The sequence below is a fragment of the Cetorhinus maximus genome, chromosome 1 (genome assembly GCF_964194155.1).
Source record: "Cetorhinus maximus chromosome 1, sCetMax3.hap1.1, whole genome shotgun sequence".
NCBI lineage: Eukaryota > Metazoa > Chordata > Chondrichthyes > Lamniformes > Cetorhinidae > Cetorhinus > Cetorhinus maximus.
In genome coordinates, this window is record NC_135879.1 from 172219263 (window position 1) to 172238488 (window position 19226).

Genomic DNA, 19226 nt, shown 5'->3' on the forward strand with positions numbered 1-19226 from the left:
GGTGCGAGTTAGGATGTGGGTAGCAGAGTTTTGGATGACCTTATGTTTTCGGAGAGTAAAATCTGGGAGGCCAATAAGGAATGTGCAGAAATAGTTAAGTCTAGAGGTAACAAAGGAATGAATGAGGATTTCAGCAGCAGATGGGCTGAGGCAAGGGCAGATTTATGCAGTGTATTGAAGGTGGAAATAGGCAGTCTTAGCAATGGTGCAGTTATGTGGTTGGAAGCACATCTCAGGATCAGATATGGCACCAAAGTTGCGAACACTCAGGTTTAACCTCAGACAGTTGCCAGGGTGAGGGACGGAGTTAATGGCAGGAAAGGGAAAAAATGGCTTTTTCCCTCCCAATATTTAGTTGGAGGAAATCTCTGCTCATGCAGGGCTGGATATTGGTCAAGGAATCGGGCACTTTAGAGACAGTGAGGTAGAGAAAGTGTAATTTGAAAACTGATGCTGTTGGCTGAATTTTATAAGGTGGCATATTCCTCACACCCGCCGGGCCCCCCACTAAAGAAAGCCAACTTTTAAAATGGCTACCCAGCAGCGATATTACGCTGCAGGTGGCTTGGACAGGCTAAGTGTGGGACTTCTGCCCCTCAGTGGAAATCCTGCCCTCAAGAGCTGCCAGCCAAATTGATTGACCAGCAGCTCTTGCAGTCCTGGCAATGCCAGAAATAAGCAGTGGTCATTGCTGGGACGGCAAGCAGTCCCACGAAGAAGGCAGCATGTGTCCCGGAGTGAAATGAGTCCAGGCTTCGTGCACCGTAAGAAAGGATGGGAGGGAGATCAGGTTATGGAGGCCGGAGGGGTGGGGGGGAGCGGGGTGGGGGCCTGCCACAGATGTGCACAAAGCATCCCCCAAAGAAGGTTTCCCCCTTCCTTCCCATTTTTTCACCTCAGATGGGGAAAAAGCGTGCTTCCCACCTTTGCCTGCCCAGTGAATTGTGGCAGTGGAGGCAGAATGAGACGCTTAATTGCCACTTAATTGGGCAGTTAATGGAATATGGTTAATGGTTAAATGAATACTTAGTATAGGTGTTCACTAGTGAAAGGGATGACGTGGGTATGGAAATCAGGCAGAAGGACTGTGACATAATTAAAGAAATTAACATAGACAGGGAGGAGGTTCTAAGTGGTCTGGCAGGCTTAAAAGTAGATAAATCTCCAGGCCTGGGTGAAATGTATCTCAGGCGGTTGAGTGAGGCAAGGGAGGAGATAGCAGGGGCGCTGACAATAATTTTCAATACTTCTCTGGTCACAGGAGAGGTGCCCGAGGACTGGAGGATAGCCAATGTGGTACCGTTATTCAAGGAGAGAGGAAGGGAAAAACCAGGGAACTACAGGCCAGTCAGTCTAACCTCAGTGGTGGGAAACTATTGGAAGCAATTCTGAGGGACAGTATTAATCTACACTTGGAGAGGCAGGGATTAATCAAGGGCAGTCAGCATGGTTTTGTTAAGGGGAGGTCATGTCTGACCAATTTGATTGAATTTTTCGAAAAGGTGACCAGGTGTGTAGATGAGGACAATGCATTTGACGTAGTCCACTTGGACTTCAGCAAGGCTTTTGTTAAGGTCCCAAATGGGAGACTGATAACGAAGGTAAGAGCCCATGGGATCCAAGGCATTTTGGCAAATTGGATCCAGAATTGGCGAAGTGGCAGGAAGCAGAGGGTGATGGTCGAGGGGTGTTTTTGTGCCTGTGCCCAGTGGGGTTCCATAGGGTCCCTTGCTGTTTGTGGTATATATAAACAATTTAGACTTGAATGTAGGAGGGTTGATCAGTAAGTTCATGGATGACATGAAAATTGATGGGATGGTAAATAGTGAGGAGGATAGCCTTAGATTACAGGAGGATATAGACGGTCTGGTCAGATGGGCTGATCAGCAACAAATGGAATTTAATCCGGATAAGTGTGAGGTGATGCACTTGGGCAGAACAAACAAGGCACGGGAATACACGATGAATGGTAGGACCCTGGGAAGTCCTGAGGATCAGAGGGATCTTGGTGTGCATGTCCACCGGTCTCTTAAATTGTGGGACAGGTAAATAAGGTGGCCAAGAAGGCATATGGGATACTTGCCTTTATTAGCCGAGGCATAGAATATAAGAACAGGGAGATAATGCTGGAAATGTCTAAAATGCTGGTTAGGCCATGGCTAGATTATTGTGTGCAGTTCTGGAATCCGCATTATAGGAAGGATGTGATTGCACTAGAGAGAGTGTAGAGGAGATTTACCAGGATGTTGCCTGGGCTGGAGAGTTTTAGTTATGAGAGATTGGAAAGGCTGGAGTAGAGGAGATTGAGGGGGGACATGATTGAAGTGTATAAAATTATGAGGGGCATAGATAGGGTAGACAGGAAGGAACTTTTCCCCTTGGTGGAGGGATCAATAACCAGGGGGCATAGATTTAAGGTAAGGGGAAGGAGGTTTAGAGGGGATGTGAGGAAGAATTTTTTCACCCAGAGGGTGGTGGGAATTTGGAACTCACTGCCTGAAAGGGTGGTAGAGGCAGAAACCTTCATAACACTTAAGTATTTGGATGTGCACTTGCAATGCCATGGCATACAAGGCTATGGGCCTAGTGCTGGAAAATGGGATTAGAATAGTTAGGGTACTTGTTTGACCAGCGCAGGCTCGACGGGCCAAAGGGCCTTTTTCTGTGCTGTGACCTCTATGACTCTATGACTCTATGGCTTCAGTGGTCCCAAGGTCAGGTAGCCTAGTGGGCACCCATCATATTTTACCTGACCCACCCTTGCCAAAAACATGCCCTGTTGGGGGCCATAAAGTTGGCCCTGTGTTTTTGTGTGATGTCACTAAGGAACAGCATGCAGATGAGAAATAGGTGGAGGTCAAGGACAGATCCTTATGGAAGTGGGAAGAGAGATCATTGCCTGTGATTCTTCAGAGAATACGGGGGAGGCGATGATGTAGTAGTATTGTCGCTGGACTGGTAATCCAGGGACCCAGGGTAATGCTCTGGAGACCTGGGTTCAAATCCCGCCACGGCAGACAGTGGAATTTGAATTCAATAAAAATCTGGAATTAGAAGTCTGATGATGACCATGAAGCCATTGTCGATTATTGTAAAATACCATCTGGATCACTAATGTCCTTCAGGGAAGGAAATCTGTTGACCACTGAAGCCATAGAGGTCTACAGCACAGAAAAAGGCCCTTTGGCCTATCAAGTCTGCGCCAGTCAAACAAGTACCTAACTATTCTAATTCCATTTTACAGCACTAGGCCCATAGCCTACACGTGACTCCAGACCCACAGCAAGATGGCTGACTCTTAAGAATGCCCTCTGAAATGGCCTAGTAAACCACTCAGTTATTACAAACCACTACAAAGTCACAAAAAAGGAATGAAACCGGACTGTTATCAACCTAGGGACCTGAAACGACAATGGCAATCTCAGCCCTGCTGACCCTCAAAGTCCTCCTTACTAACATCTGGGGGCTAGTGCCAAAATTTGGAGAGCTGTCTCACAGACTAGTCAAGCAACAGCCTGACGTAGTCATCCTCATGGAATCATACCTTACAGATAATGTCCCAGGCACCACCATCACCATCCCTGGGTATGTCCTGTCCCACTGGTAGGACAGGCCGAATAGAGGTGGTGGCACAGTAGCATACAGTCAGGAGGGAGTTGCCCTAGGAATCCTCAACATCAACTCCAGACCCCATGAAGTCTCATGGCATCAGACCAAACATGGGTAAGGAAACCTCCTGCTGATTATCACATACCGCCCTCCCTCAGCTGATGAATCAGTGCTCTCCAAGTTGAACATCACTTGGAGGAAGTACTGGGGGGGGGGCCAGCCGCAGATGCATCTGTCCATGACAGTATTAGTAGGAGTGACCACCTCACAGTCATTGCGGAGATGAAGTCCCATCTTCACGTTGAGGATACCCTCCATCGTGTTGTGTGGCACTACCACCGTGCTAAATGAGATAGATTTTGAACAGATCTAGCAACTCAAGACTGAGTATCCATGAGGCGCTGAGGGCTATCAACAGCAACAGAATTGTATACAACCACAATCTGTAACCTCATGATCTGGCATATCCCCCACTCTACCGTTATCATCAAGCAAGGAGAGCAATCCTGGTTTAATGAAGAGTGCAGGAGGGCATGCCAGGAGAGCACCAGGCATACCTAAAAATGAGGTGTCAACCTGGTGAAGCTATAACATAGGGCTACCTGCGTGCCAAACAGCATAGGCAGCAAGTGATAGACAGAGCTAAGCAATCCCATAACCAACAGATCAGATCTAAGCTCCACAGTCCTGTCACATTCAGTTGTGAATGGTGGTGGACAAGTAAACAGCTTACTGGAGGAGGCTCCACAAATATCCCCATCCTCAATGATGGAGGAGCCCAGCACATCAGTGGAAAAGATAAGGCTGATGCATTTGCTACAATCATCAGCCAGAAGTGCCAAGTGGTTGATCTATCTTGGCCTCCTCCGGAGGTCCCCAGCATCACAGATGCCAGTCTTCAGCCAATTCGATTAATTCCGCGTGATATCAGGAAATGGCTGAAGGCACTGGGTACTGCTGAAGCTATGGGCCCTGACAATATTCCGTCAATAGTACTGAAGACTTGTGCTCCAGAACTTGCCACGCCCCTAGTCAAGCAGTTCCAGTACAGCTACAACACTGGCATCAACCCGGCAATGTGGAAAATTGCCGAGGTATGTCCTGTACACAAAAAGCAGGACAAATCCAAACCGGTCAATTACCGCCCCATTAGTCTACTCTCCATCATCAGTAAAGTGATGGAAGGGGTCATCAACAGTGCTATCAAGCGGCACTTGCTTAGCAGTAACCTGCTCACTGATGCCCAGTCTGGGTTCCACCAGGGCCACTCAGCTCCAGACCTCATTACAGCCTTGGTTCAAACATGGACAAAAGAGCTGAACTCCTGAGGTGAGGTGAGAGTGACTGCCCTTGACATCAAGGCAGCATTTGACAGAATGTGGCATCAAGGAGCCCTAGCAAAACTGGAGACAATGGGAATCAAGAGGAAACCTCCGCTGGTTGGAGTCATACCTAGCACAAAGGAAGATGGTTGTGGTTGTTGGAGGTCAGTCATCTCAGCTCCAGGACATCACTGCAGGAGTTCCTCAGGGTAGTGTCCTCGGCCAACCATCTTCAGCTGCTTCATCAATGACCTTCCTTCCATCATAAGGTCAGAAGGTCAGAAGTGGGGATGTTCACTGATGATTGCACGATGCTCAGCACCATTCGTGACTCCTCAGATACTGAAGCAGTCCATGTCCAAATGCAGCAAGATCTGGACAACATCCAGGCTTAGGCTGACAAGTGGCAAGTAACATTCGCGCCACACAAGTGCCAGGCAATGCCCATCTCCAACAAGAGAGAATCCAATCATCATCCCTTGATGTTCAAAGGCATTACTATCACTGAATCTCCCACTATCAACATCCTGGGGGGTTTCCATTGACTAGAAACTGAACTAGACTAGCCATATAAATACTGTGGCTACAAGGACAGGTCAGAGGCTAGGAATCATGCGACGAGCAACTCATCTCCTGACTCCAGAAGCTTGACACCGTCCAGGACAAAGCAGCCCACTTGATTGGCACCGCATCCACAAACATTCACTCTCTCCACCACCAACGCACAATAGCAGCAGTGTGTACCATCTACAAGATGATTTGCAGGAATTCATCAATGCTCCTTTGACAGCACCTTCCAAACCTACTACCACTATCATCTAGAAAGACAAGGGCAGCAGATAGATAGGAGCACCACCACCTGGAAGTTCCCCTCCAAGTCACTCAGCATCCTGACTTGGAAATATATTGCCGTTCCTTCACTGTACGTGGCTCAAATTCCTGGGGCTCCCTTCCTAACAGCACTGTGGGTGTACATACACCATATGGATTGCAGCGGTTCAAGAAGGCAGCTCACCACTACCTTCTCAAGGGCAACTAGGGATGGGCAATAAATGGTCGCCCAGCCAGTGAAGCCCACATCCCGTGGATAAATTTAAAAAAATTATGGGTTGGTGCGTTTACATGAAGGTAAAAATTAAGGTAGGATAGGAGAGCAGTGAGGTAATGGAGAGAGCATGATCAATTGAAATCACCAAGGATGAAAAGTTGATCCATGCAGAGGCTAAGGGAGGAAAGGAGTGAGAACGTGTTTTAAGTTACTTGGGTGGATGGTGGAGAACAAGAATTCTAAATGAGAGGTTGAAGAACGTGAGGTGCTCAAAGAAGGAGTAAGTGCCAGAGGAGTAAGGGGAAAGACCAAGTTGTGATTTGGTGATTAGACCCACATCGCCTCTGTGATGTTCTGGGTGGGACAAGTGGTTGAAGGCACAGCCAGATGGGGAGGCTTCATTTTGGGGGAATGTTTCATCACCCCACAGGCAAGTTTCCATCAAGCCACAATATTAACTCAGTCAATCACTTATAATGAACTCATGGGTGGCAAAGGCCCTGTTCAAAAACATTGTAGAAGGAAATGTGGAGAGGGATGATGATAGCTGATCCGCTGTCAGAGTTAGCACTAAGAGGGATGAATGGATGAGGAAGAGATTGGCAATGTTATTCCCCAGTGGGAGTGCTGGGTGGGAAGGTTGTTGAGAGACTAAGATGGGACTGTTGGAGCTGCTTTATAAGGAAGTAGGAATGAGTGCCTGGATGGACCCTTCAGAGGATTTCAAGACAGGTACAGAGAGTAGGTATAGGCTTATCTAAGAGGGAGTCAGGCTGGCATGCCAGCAGGGGAATAGGAAGGTCAAGGTGTACTGAAGGGTTGGGTTCAAGGTTTGGGAGAACAGAGTACTCAAGAGAGGAGCATTGAAAGGATGTAAGAAAACAGAATGGGTAAAGAGAAAAGAAGTAAAAAAAAGGGGAGAAAAAAATGGTTACAGACCTGATTGACTTGGATCTGGAGCAACAGTCAAAATGAATAGTGGCTAAATAATCCTCAATGTGCCTCAAAAAGTATGTCCCAGCTGTTTTTTGCAACAGGCAGGGTACAGACCGATTCCAACCAGCCCATGCTTGCAAAACTCTAAACACAGTGTCCAACATTAGATGTGATTCTATGATTGGACAACATTTGCTAAATAATCCTCAGTGTGCTAAGAATTACACTGACAACCAATTTAAGATTGTCAGTCAGGCTCGCAGTGTGGCACATTTGCATGTACTGGAAGCTACATATATTAATGCACAGGGCCCTGTTCTTTGCAGACAGAAAGAACATGTACACACATTGCACCTGTTTCAGCTAAACAAAATAAGTGACAGCAGTACGCTGACTCATTCCTCAGGGCAATGCCTTGACCAATCAGGGTCAAGCTGCCTGGTTTAAATTTCAGTTGAGTTAGCCATCAGTCACCATCAGTGGTGCATTCTCCATGGCAACTCCACTTGCTAACCAATCAACACTCTCTTCACATACAGTATAAATTGTTGTTTTCCCCCTCATATTGGTATTCTTGTGAGTATTCTGATGAGTGCAAGATGAAAAGCTTAGATATGCCTCTTATTTCAGCAACACTTTCATCAACAATTTTCACCTTGTTTCCAGGACCTTTTGATAAGTTGGGTATAGCGTTCACCTCTTGTATTTAACAGAAAGAAGAGAAAACTGAACTTTTCCTTATTTATTTATGCATTGATAGAATTAAACAAATTTCTTATTTGGTGGTATCTTAAATAAATTTAACACTGAAGTTAAATTTCTTACCAGAAAGCCTGCTTTAGGATTGGATACCAATGACATTCCGAGGGTCATATTTTCTTTTACTTCAGTGATATTGGGAACTGTTAAAAACTCTGTAAAAAGTAACAATGGACATGGTATGAGCATGAAATGCCTGAAGAGCATTTTACAATCTTATTAATCTCTATCAGAAGTTTTGTAGTCTGGTTATGTACTATAGGCCCCTTTAATAGGCTCTCTAGTACACAAGGGAACTAACAGAAGACACGATCAAACCAGAAGTAAAACTGAAGGAAGTCTAGGAAGTCACACACCACCATCATCCCCCATTTTCTCTCATGTTCTCCGATGCAGAATTAGTATGCATAATATTGGAGAACAGCTCCACAATTGTCATCCACACTCCAGTACCTGGTCCAAGTGACCAGTCTTTTTGTCTGTTGTTTTTAAAATATTAACCACAGGTTTTGAAAGTATCCTGAACTCACGCTCTCTCCCTCTCATTCCCTCTGTGTACATATGCAAAAGTGTGTAGTTCTGGTGTAGAATGACAGATTTTGAAGAGTAAACCAAATTCACAAGCATTACATCCATACTAAAGTACATGCTAAATTCTGCTAATAGTGGCTGCAGACTAGGGGATGCATATATGCAAACAAAGGCAAATTGAAGACAAAAGCTGCTGTCCCAGTAAAAACTACGCCAAAGATCAACTAGGGAGTGCCCAACCGTCAGAGTCTACAGACCACATTGCTCCCTCGATAATGTCTCAAATGAGATTTCACTAAGGAGGCGACAATTCAGTAGTAAACTTAGAAGGATCTCTGTCTCCTATTGCAAACTGAGGTTGCTAAGCTTTTGGCCCCCTGATTGCACTGGCAGCTCTTGAAGGATGGACTGCTGTTATTGATAGGATGGCAGCCATGGTGGCAGCCACTTAATTGGCTGCCGCCCATAAAATGCAGTGGGATGTCCTGCCAGTCACCCATGCATGCCAGTGCCATGCGTTTCCTCCTGAAGTTGGGCCATCTGTCCAAGCAGTAAAATTCTAGCCATAAATGCTGTTGCTACAAGAGTGAGCCAGAGGTTGGGAATTCTGCAGCAAGTACTTCAACTGCTAACTCTCCAAAGCCTGTCTATCATCTACAAGGCAAATGGGGATGAGATGGAATATTCTCTACTTGCTTGAATGACTGCAACTCCAACAACACTCAAGAATCTCAGCACCAGCCAGGGCAAAGCAGCCTATACACCATTTTAAACTTTCACCCCCTCCACCAAGGATGCACCCTTGGCTGCAGCATATACCATCTGCAAGATGATGCATGCAACAACTCCCCAAGGCTTCTTAGATAGCGCCTTCCAAATCTGCAAACTCTTCTCCAGGAGAACGAGGGAAACTGGCACATGAGAACATCAGCGTCTGCAAGTCACACTCCATCTGTCTTGGAAATATATTGCCGTTCCTTCACTGTTGCAGGGTCAAAATTCTGGAACTCCCTCCTGAACAGCGCTGTGGATATACCTACATCATATGGACTGCAGTGGTTCAAGAAGGCAACTCACCACTAACTTCTGAAGGCAATTGGGATGAGCAAGAATTGCTGGCCTTGTCGGCAATGCCCACATCACATGAATGAATAAAATCACAAAATAAAGTGAGCTTAATGAATGATTAAGTGGTATATGAAGAGGTTTCAGGTAAGAGGCAGGGGAGCAGTTAACTAACTTTAGCTGCTCTGGTAAGATTGTTAAATTTCTTCCTGCATTGCAAAGATGCCCTGTGGCTCAAAGGGGTGATAGTCATTGCTACAGCCATATTTCTCTGCAAAGGCTCTTCTCTTCACCGTGATGGCGCAGGGGATGTGGGGGTGGATCTGTTTGCCAACCCAATGTTACTATGAGCCCAGCCCATTTTCCTTGGCTAGAGATCATTTTCCATGTAGGGCAAATTTTTACAGGATTTCTGTCACCAAGAGGGTGATTACCATGTGAGGGAGAAACGTACTTGCAGCAGTAGGAGAATCAGCCAGGGATGTAAAGGTGAGTGAATTCAGGTCCTTGATGTTATATTATCTTTCAACCATTCCGATCTTTTTCTGGAGACTTGACAATTTAATTTATTTTTTAAATTAAAAGTTTCCTTATGTCCCCTTAAATAAAGCAAAATCTATGAGACTTCTCAGGATTTTCCTAACTCTTAAGTGATTCAGAACAGAAGCAAAGGCTTCAGCACTAAGATCTCAATGATGCTGCAGACCAAGAAGAAAATAATTAATTAGTTCCAGCAACAACACTGTAGCAGGAAGTTGATTTACAACTGGAGCTGTGCACCATGGAGAAGTGTTTTATTCCTTTCCATTGCAACAAATAACTAGCCTGCAGAGACTGGATTTCTCTATATCTTCGGGTACCATGCCCTAAGAGGGCATTAGCAACATGGACTTCCATGTTAATCCTGCTCTGGAGGTGTGGATCATCTTCGTTGGCGGTACACATTTTGCCAAGCTCTTCAAAAAGGTCATTCTTTCTCTACCTCAATCTCTCTTACCATTGATCTTTCCCATCAGCATCAGACTTTCTAAATCATAAGTTCTTATTACGGGCCCAAGAAATTCCAACTGTCTCTTCCTGATCTTGGTCAGCAGGCTTCTTTTGGTCTCAGGTTTTACTAGCCCCTCTTCATTGGTAATGTGCCTTGTCCAGACATTATTTGCTTCAAAAACCACAACTCTGTAGCTTCAATTTTCTCTTCAGTGCTTCAACTGATTGTTCAATACTTGCTTCCGTTTGACAAAATTTCAGCATTCTCAGCTTTGTTTTCATGGCTAATTTTGGGTTGGTCATAATATTTTTCATCTTTGAAATGCATGTTTGGCCATTCCAATCCTTCGCCTTATTTCTTGGTTGCACTTTCTGTCCAATGCTTACATACTTCCTAGGTAACAAAATTTGTCTACCTGTGTGACCTTTTCATTCTTCACTGTGATCTCACATATTTTTTTGATTAGTTCATGGGACGAGGGTGTTGCTGGCTAGGCCAGCATTTATTACTCATCCTTAATTGCTCTTGGGAACTGAATGGCTTGCTAGTGCATTTCAGAGTCAACCACATTGCTGTGGGTCTGGAGTCACACACAAGCTAGACCAGGTAAGGACAGCAGATTTCCTTCCCTAAAGGACATTAGTGAAGCAGATGGGTTTTTATGACAATGGTTTCATTAGACACTTAATTCCACCATCTGCCATGGTAGGGTTTGAACCCAGGTCCCCAGAGTATTACCCTAGGTTTCTGGATTAACTAGTGACAACACCTTTACACCAAAGCCTCTCCCCAAATACATTCTGGTATGATTTTCTTTTTGGATACTACGAGATTTTGCAGTTTCTCTTCAGAGTCAGCAATAAGAGCAGTGTCATTGGTGTATTTTATGTGATTAAGATTGGAGCCTCCAACTAATAATCCAGGAAGGTCTTCAACCTGTCTAAGAATATTTTCACTATACAAATTGAATAAATCTGAGGACTAAACACACGCCTGTCTGACCCCCTCTTTTAATCTTCGCAACTCGCTTAAATTGGTCTCAACTTTTATGGCTGCACTTTGTTCCCAATAAAGATTTCTTATCATTCTAAGTTCTTTGCCGTCAAGGTAAAGAGACTCTAACATGCTCATTAGTTCTTCATGTTTCACCTTATCAAATGCCTTACCATAATCAATAAGCCATATGAATATATATTTTTTCTTCTCCATGGCTGTTTCTGATAGCATGCATACCATAAAGATAACATTTCTTGTTCCTCTAATTTCTACAAAACCACATTGAAAAGCAGGAATTTCTGTCTTTATCTTGCTCCTGGCCCTATTCATCAGTATTCGAAAAAGGACCTTAGTAATGTGATTCGTCAGACTAATAGTGCCATGGAGTTCACATTCAATTGCCCCAGGCTTTGTAGGAAGTGCTCTAAATATTGATTTACTTAAATCTTTTGGGATTTCTCCTCTGTCGCAAACTTCATTAAAGACGAGAAATAAGAGTTTTTCTATTCCAAAGTCTTCTAAAATTTTAATGTATTCTGCGACTATTTCATTTGGCCCTTTCTTTATTGTTTACCATCTTATTTATTGATGTTTTTACTTAATCTTTCATGATCTTTGGACCATCCATGTTTTTCTTAACTGTGGGCTTTTCTTCTTGTCTACATATCCTCCAATAAGTCTTGTATATATTTAGTCCACCTTGCAAGTACTTGATCCCTTTCTATGATAACTTCTCCTTGTTTCCCTTTGATGTATCTACCAGATGTGTACCCAACTTTTCCTGTGATTTCCCTTGTGTCCTTATGCATTGTTCTCGAGTCTGTGTTTTTGCCTTTTCTATTTCTTCACGTTTTTTGTTCAACCACTTTTCCTTCTCTTCAAAACATTTTTGTTTGATCCTTTTATCCAATACGGGCAGCTTATTATTATGGGCTAATATCACTGGCTATACCTTGCGCATTTTAACGAATGCTTAGGGAGATTAAAAATCATTTAGATTCGATGATGAGGTGGGGCAATTTTAACCCTAACCGGCCAGTGGAAACTGGATGGGTGGGACGTGGAAATGCCCCAGATTACTTACCCACCAGGAAATCAACACTTTTTCTTTTAATGGAAGCTTCTGGACAGCCAACTAAGCCACCTGCCCAAAGCCAGTAAGCAATGGATATAAGCCAATCGGGGGCCTGATAACATCATTGGTTACCTGCTTTGATTTTGCAAGCTTACACATACCACTTTTTATAAGATTATACAATAACATGGAATAAAAGATGAGGATTGAGCCCAAATACTTTGTGAATATGAATATTGTCACAATGATTTACTGAGGGAAAATATATTTCAATTTACCAGCTAAGTTCAGCTTCACACATTTTTGGTTACTGTTCTTGAACACTGGACATTTATAGACATCACCAGTTCTGTTTTTGAGTTGTCCATCCCAGGGAGAGCCAATAAGAAGCCTGAATGCAAAGGAAAAAGAAACAAACAAGGTGATTTCACATCATGCATAGGTGTACTTATTTCCAATCAGAAATACTTTTTTCATTATTCATTCATGGGATATAGGCTTCTCTGGCTGGGCCAGAATTTATTGTCAATCCCTAGTTGCCCTTGAGAAGGCGGTGGTGAGCTACCTTCTTGAACTGCTGCAGTCCATGTGGTGTAGGTACACCCACAGTGCTGTTAGGAAGGGAGCTCCAGGATTTTGACCCAGCAATAGTGAAAGATCAGTGATATATTTCCAAGTCAGGATGGTGAGTGACTTGGAGGGGAACTTTCAGGTGGTGGTGTCCCCACCTATCTGCTGCCCTTGTCTTTCTAGATGGTGGTGGTCGTGGGTTTGGAAGGTGCTGTCGAAGGAGTCTTGGTGAATTCCTTCAGTGCGTCTTGTAGATGCTACACACTGCTGTTACAGTGCGTCGGTGGTGGAGGGAGTGAATGTTTGTGGATGGGGTGCCAATCAAGCGGGCTGCTTTGTCCAGGATGGTGTCAATCTTCTTGAGTGTTGTGGGACCAATAAATTACAAATTAGTCCACATGGACTGCGGCAGTTCAGGAAGGCAGCTAACCATGGCCTTCTCAAGGGCAGTTAGGGATGGGCAGTAAATGCTGGCCCAGCCAGTGTTGCTCACATCACGTAAGTGAATTATTAAAAATAAGTTATATTTTCTGGTCCCTGCACCAAAATGGTGGAACCCCAAGAGAAAACTACTGTTGACTTCTCACTAGGCTGTACTCTGGAGCTTTGCACCAATTAATTATTAACGTAAAGTTCCAGGTACATATTAGATTTGGTGCTGATGATTTACCAAGTAGATAGCAAATGGCTGCATTTTGCACTTAAAGATAAATGGCTAGAGATAGGTGTAAACTTGTAACAGCCTTTACACAGTGCTATGAAAAGATTCTTTTAGCCTTTCTAAAGGTTGAATGGGGCAAAAACATTGAAAAGCATAAACAGCAGCTGGTTGAATAAACGTAGAGGTGAGAATCTGCATTAAAGTGTGACAGTGCCCAAACACCCTATTTGGTGCCTGGCAAAGTAGGTGCAATGACTGCTATTTTGTTTGGCACTCAAGGGCACTGTTCCCAGAGGACAGGAATGCAACAATGATGCAAATGTCATATATTGAAGAAGTTGCAGAAGCAAAATCACACAAAAATACCATTTACCAGTTGGATAGTTGAATTCTGGATACATAAAGTGCCGACTGAAATGTCGTGTGAGCGTGTGACGATGTTGGGATGCTCACCCGATGTCACTTTGCGTGATTTCGCGTCTGATCGGGCCGGGCGCACGCCCACCCACCTGCCTGTCCCAGGTTCACTGCTGTTCTGTGCAATGTCCTCTCACAAGTTTATGGCTCTCTCAGTATTTCTCATGCATATTGGATGAGAAGTAGACAGCAGGGGTTTACAGGGAGCCTTGGCTCAATTCAAAGACAGACCTTGTTGACTATGGAAGTTCTTTGGATATGATACATTTTGATTTCAGAAAGGCCCTGACAACATTCAGGCAGTAGTACTGTAGACTTGTGCTCCAGAACTTGCCGCGTCACTAGCCAAGCTGTTCCAGTACAGCTGCAACACTGGCATCTACCTGCCAATATCGAAAATTGTCCAGGTATGTCCTATCCACAAAAGAGTAGTACAAATCTAACCCAGCCAATAACCCCACCTCAGTCACTCTTGATCATCTGCAGTGATAAAAGATGTTGTCAACAGTTCTATCAAGCGGTACTTACACAGCAATAACATGTTCACTGATGCTCAGCTCCTGACCTCATTACAGCCTTGATTCAAACATGGACAAAAGAGCTGAATTCAAGAGGTGAAGAGAGGATGACTGCCTTTAACCTCAAGGCAGCATTTGACCGAGTGTGGCATCACGAAACCCCAGGAAAATTGAAATCAATGAGAATCGGGGGGGGGAAACTCTACACTGGTTGGAGTGATATCTAGCACAAAGGAAGATGGTTGTGATTGTTTGAGGCCATTCATCTCAGCTCCCGGACATCACTGCAGGAGTTCCTCAGGGAACTCCAAGGCCCAACCATCTTCAGCTGCTTCATCAATGAACTTCCTTCCATCATAAGGTCAGAAATGGGGATATTCGCTGATGATTACACAATCTTCCGCACCATTCGCGACTCCTCAGACACTGAAGCAGCCCATGCCCATTTGCAACAAGACAAAATTTCTGTTTGGACTTACAAGTGGCAACTAACAATTGCGCTCAAGTCCCAGACAGTGACCATCTCCAACAAGCAAGAATCTAACCATCTCCACTTGACATTCAATGGCTTTCCCGTTGATGAATACCCCTCTATCAACATCCTGGGGGTTACCATTGACCAGGCACTGAATTGGACCAGTCATAAAAGTACTGTGGCTACCAGAGCAGGTCAGAGGCGGCTAGTAACTTCTTTCTCCTCAAAGTCTGTCCACCAAGGCAAAAGTCAGGAGTGTGACTGAATACATTAAACTTGCCTGGATGAGTGTGACTCCAACAACATACAAGAAGCTCAACACTATCAAGTATATAGCAGCCTGCTTGATCAGTATCCCATATACTACCTTAAACATTCACTCCCTCCACCACCAATGCACAGTGGCAGCAGTGTGTACCACATACAAGATGCACAGCAGCAATGCATCAACATTCCTTCAACAGCACCTTCCAAACCCACGACCTCTACCGCCTTGAATGACAAGGGCAGCAGATGCAGGGAAACACCACCACCTGCAAGTTCCCCTTCAAGCCACACACCATCTTGACTTGAAACTATTTCACCATTCCTTCACTGTCGCTGGGTCAAACCCTGGAATTCCCTTCCTAACAGTGCTGAGGGTGCTGTAGCAGTTCAAGAATGCGGCTCCCCACCACCTTCTCAAGGGCAATTAGGGATGAGCAGCAAATGCTGACTGTGTCAGCAATGCCCACATCCTATGAAAGTTTAAAAAAAGACAATTGACATGATGCTACTCGTAATTAGCCCATATGTTGGAAAGGTCATTGAATGAGAGGTAAGCTTCTGTGGTGAATTAAAGATAGATTGAAAAGAAGTGGGGCAGGATTTTTAGGTCGGCAGGAAGGCGCGATCGGCAGGGGAGCGGACTGCTGACCGTGATTGGCCCCCGGCCGTGATTTCATTCTCGCTGGCCAATTAATGGCCAGCCAGCATGAAGCGCCGCTGAAATGCTCAGCGTGCCGGGGTGGGGGCGGGAGAAGGCGGGCACTGACATCAGTGCGGGCGCGGGCGAGCGCTGAATGAAAGCTCCCTGAAGGCAGAGGGCTACCTCAGGGAGCTGAAGACCTGAAAAATCAAAAATAAAGGTTTCAGAAGCTGAAAGAAACTGTCCAGGCATCATTATAAATCACTTGAAAATTTAGCTACTGAACATGCTGTGCACAGAAATTTATTTACATTTTATTTCATCACGGAAACATCATCCTGCCTGTGGATGAGGTTTGAAGAAAAATGCAAAGGCCACCTGGCTGATTCACCCGTCTGCCAACTGTAAGGCTGGACAGGCAACGTAAAATTAAAGGCAATTTCAACTTTAAATACCTTAATTGGCCTCTTAATTGTCGCTGGGCGCACTTCTGACTTTTACGCATGCCTGCCAACTGAAATATCACGCGAGTGTGGAATGGCGTCAGGACGGTCGCCTGAAGTCATCTTGCGCTATTTCGCATCTGATCGGGCCAGGCGTGCGCCCGCCCACCAATGTAAAAATTCTGCCCAAGGTGTTTGTGAATGAGCTGTATTATTTCAAGGGCCCATCACTACGATATCAGAAGGATCAGTGCTGGATCATTGCTGCTTATATTGTTGAAGTTTTAAGGCTGAAGATAAAGTAAAGTCGCCTATGGTTGCAGATGTCACAAAATTGGGTAGTGATTCAAACAAAAGAGAAAAAAGAAACAAGCACTAGATATCTTGCGATAGTGAGCTAGTGAGTGAAACGTGAAACTAAATGTGAAAAATACAAGATAATGAGACTAGGAAGGGAAATAAATAAATATATACAGTTTGATGATTGTACGCTATCAGAGTCAGTTCTACTGTTTTTGGTGGACTGCTGACTGACATTAACTACATAATATACATCAACAGCAAGAACATTTTTCAAATCTTGAGATGTATACCCAGAATTTTACGGCATAAATCCAATGAGTTGATAATGAGTCTTTACAAGGCCCAGCTATAGTCACACCTATGTACAATCCCACTTGATGTTCTACAGTAAGGTTATCCAGATATTGGAGGCATTGCAGGAAAGGGTAAGCAAATTGATATAGTTTAAGGTGTAAGTGATTAGTTTACTCTGGCCCTGTTGAGATACAATTCAAGTATTCTAGATTTTAAAGGGAACAGATCATTTGTTTTTCTTGAGATTGACACAAATGAGGGAACAACTGTGCTTTTTAAAAACAACGTCACAGGATCACAGAAGCACAGAATTATTATAGCACTGGAGGCCATTCAACCCATCCCCACAGATCAGGCTGTGGCTGCCCTTAACAGCTATTTTAAATAGATGAGTTAAGCTCACTGCACAAGTTCTACATAACCTCTGGAATTTCATTAGCTGTTTCATTGTGCAGTAATTTGTATCAGATACATGATGTAAGTGAAGCATGTGTGTATTGTGTACGAGAGAGAAAACAAAGCTCCTGGAGAAACAAGCACAGAAACTTGTGTGCTGTATTACATAAACACAGAATAGGCTGGTTTTAGAACTCACTATTTTCTGTTCTCCGTGTGACCGGACCCTGTAGCCAAAAAGTTTTGCACTTGCAAAATCGCACGTATTATGCTTTTAAGTGTATAGGAATAATTCATTCATACTGAATCACCTCTGGGATATTAAAGCACACTTTCTAGGAATCTTTACAACTCCTAGTAGGATGGTGATGATAATGGAAACAAAAAATATGATCGGCTTTTCTTCTTAGTCATAGTAATATAACATCTGAATGTGTAAAACATGACTAAGGGCAGGATCTTTCAGTCGGCGTGTGGGGGGCAGGCCCAACACACCGACGTGTAAAATGGTGTGCGATGACGTCGAGCGTGTGTCCCGAAGTCATCGCGCTGTGTCGGCGGGCGCCCGCCAATATGTAAATGGCTTATTAAGGCAATTAAGGAAGTTATTAAGGTCATTGTTGATGCTCCCCGTCCAACCTTAAGGTTGGCGGGCAGGCGAAAAGGCCAAGCGGCCTTCACGTTTTTTAGGAAACCTCATCTGCGAGTGGGATGAGGTTTTCTAAAGCGTTTATTAATTAAATAAATTTTTTTAATGAAATTTATGACACAGTCACATGAGGGGACATGTTTAAATAAATTTTTGAGCCATTTATTTATTTATTTGAAAACCGCTTCAATCTCCCTGAGGCCACTCCGTGCCATGTGCGAAAGAGTGCTGGCCCCGACTCTCCCTCCTCCCCCCTCCTGCACAGGTAGCGCTGAGCGCTACAGCTCGCGTATTACACTGGGCAGTCCTTAATTGGCCCGCCCGCGTAAAATAGTGGTGCGGAGCCAATCCCAGGCGGCGATGGCTCTGCGACCGCCCCCGCCTGCTCTCGCTGAGCCCACTCGCCAACAGAAAAATTCTGGCCTAAGCCTGTTACTGTTGGTGCTAAAATATGAACAGAGTTTTTTTCCCCAGTAGAAACTAATAACAAATAATTTTCAGAAAATATTATGAAGGCAATTTGCTGTTTCCGTGCAACAAGCTGTTCACTTTCAGACTAAAGTAGCAGCTATTCTGTTCTGACTGCCTCTGATTGCAGGCTTCGCACACATAACATCATCATAATGGATCTGAACTCTGTTGGCATTTGAGAACAGAAGGACACTTATTTACAAGAAGGGGATCCGGTCTAATAAATGGCATAATTCCCAACGATGGACTGATCTCTATCTCTACAGTTTTCAAAAGGGGACCATAAACAAGCTACTGTACCATAGAACATGGGTGCTGGTGTGACCGGAAGCATAACTGTACTACAATATGATCAGGAAACAGCAATGTGTAGGGGTTATTTTTTAATCTGTGCTATGATCAAGGAACAGATTTCATTTTTAGCATTCAGTGTGAAGAATTGCAGCATAGAGAAGAGAATCAGGTAGAGAGAATATCACACCCATAATCTTTCTTCCATTTAGTTAAAGCTCTGTTATGTACAGGTGATGATGCTTTATTCCTAGGTGCTAAAGATGAAAATGCACCCAACTGAGCTTTCCAGAACATAGATATAAACACACATATAGTAATTTACTTTGCATTGTGTTTCACTGTATCATTATCAAAGCTCAGCAAGGACATTGGAAAGTTACAAAGAACAAATGGAAGACACTCTCCTGGCAAAATGCCTTCTTTGCATGGATAATTATTCACATTGTCTCCACCGAAGAAAGTTTTGAGTGTGCAAACTCAGCTAATGTCCAAAGAA

At 44.2% G+C, this 19226-nt stretch overlaps 1 protein-coding gene across 1 annotated transcript in view; it reads right to left on the bottom strand.

The window, feature by feature from the left end:
• The window catches only part of itga1 (integrin, alpha 1), a 322507-nt gene that overhangs the window by 251559 nt on the left and 51722 nt on the right, over positions 1–19226 (bottom strand). The window contains exons 3-4 of the mRNA XM_078550022.1: positions 12611–12723; positions 7741–7829 (exon numbers count right to left, since the gene is read on the bottom strand). Of these exons, the coding sequence (XP_078406148.1) occupies positions 7741–7829; positions 12611–12723 (202 nt within the window). The remainder of the gene's footprint in view (positions 1–7740; positions 7830–12610; positions 12724–19226) is intronic.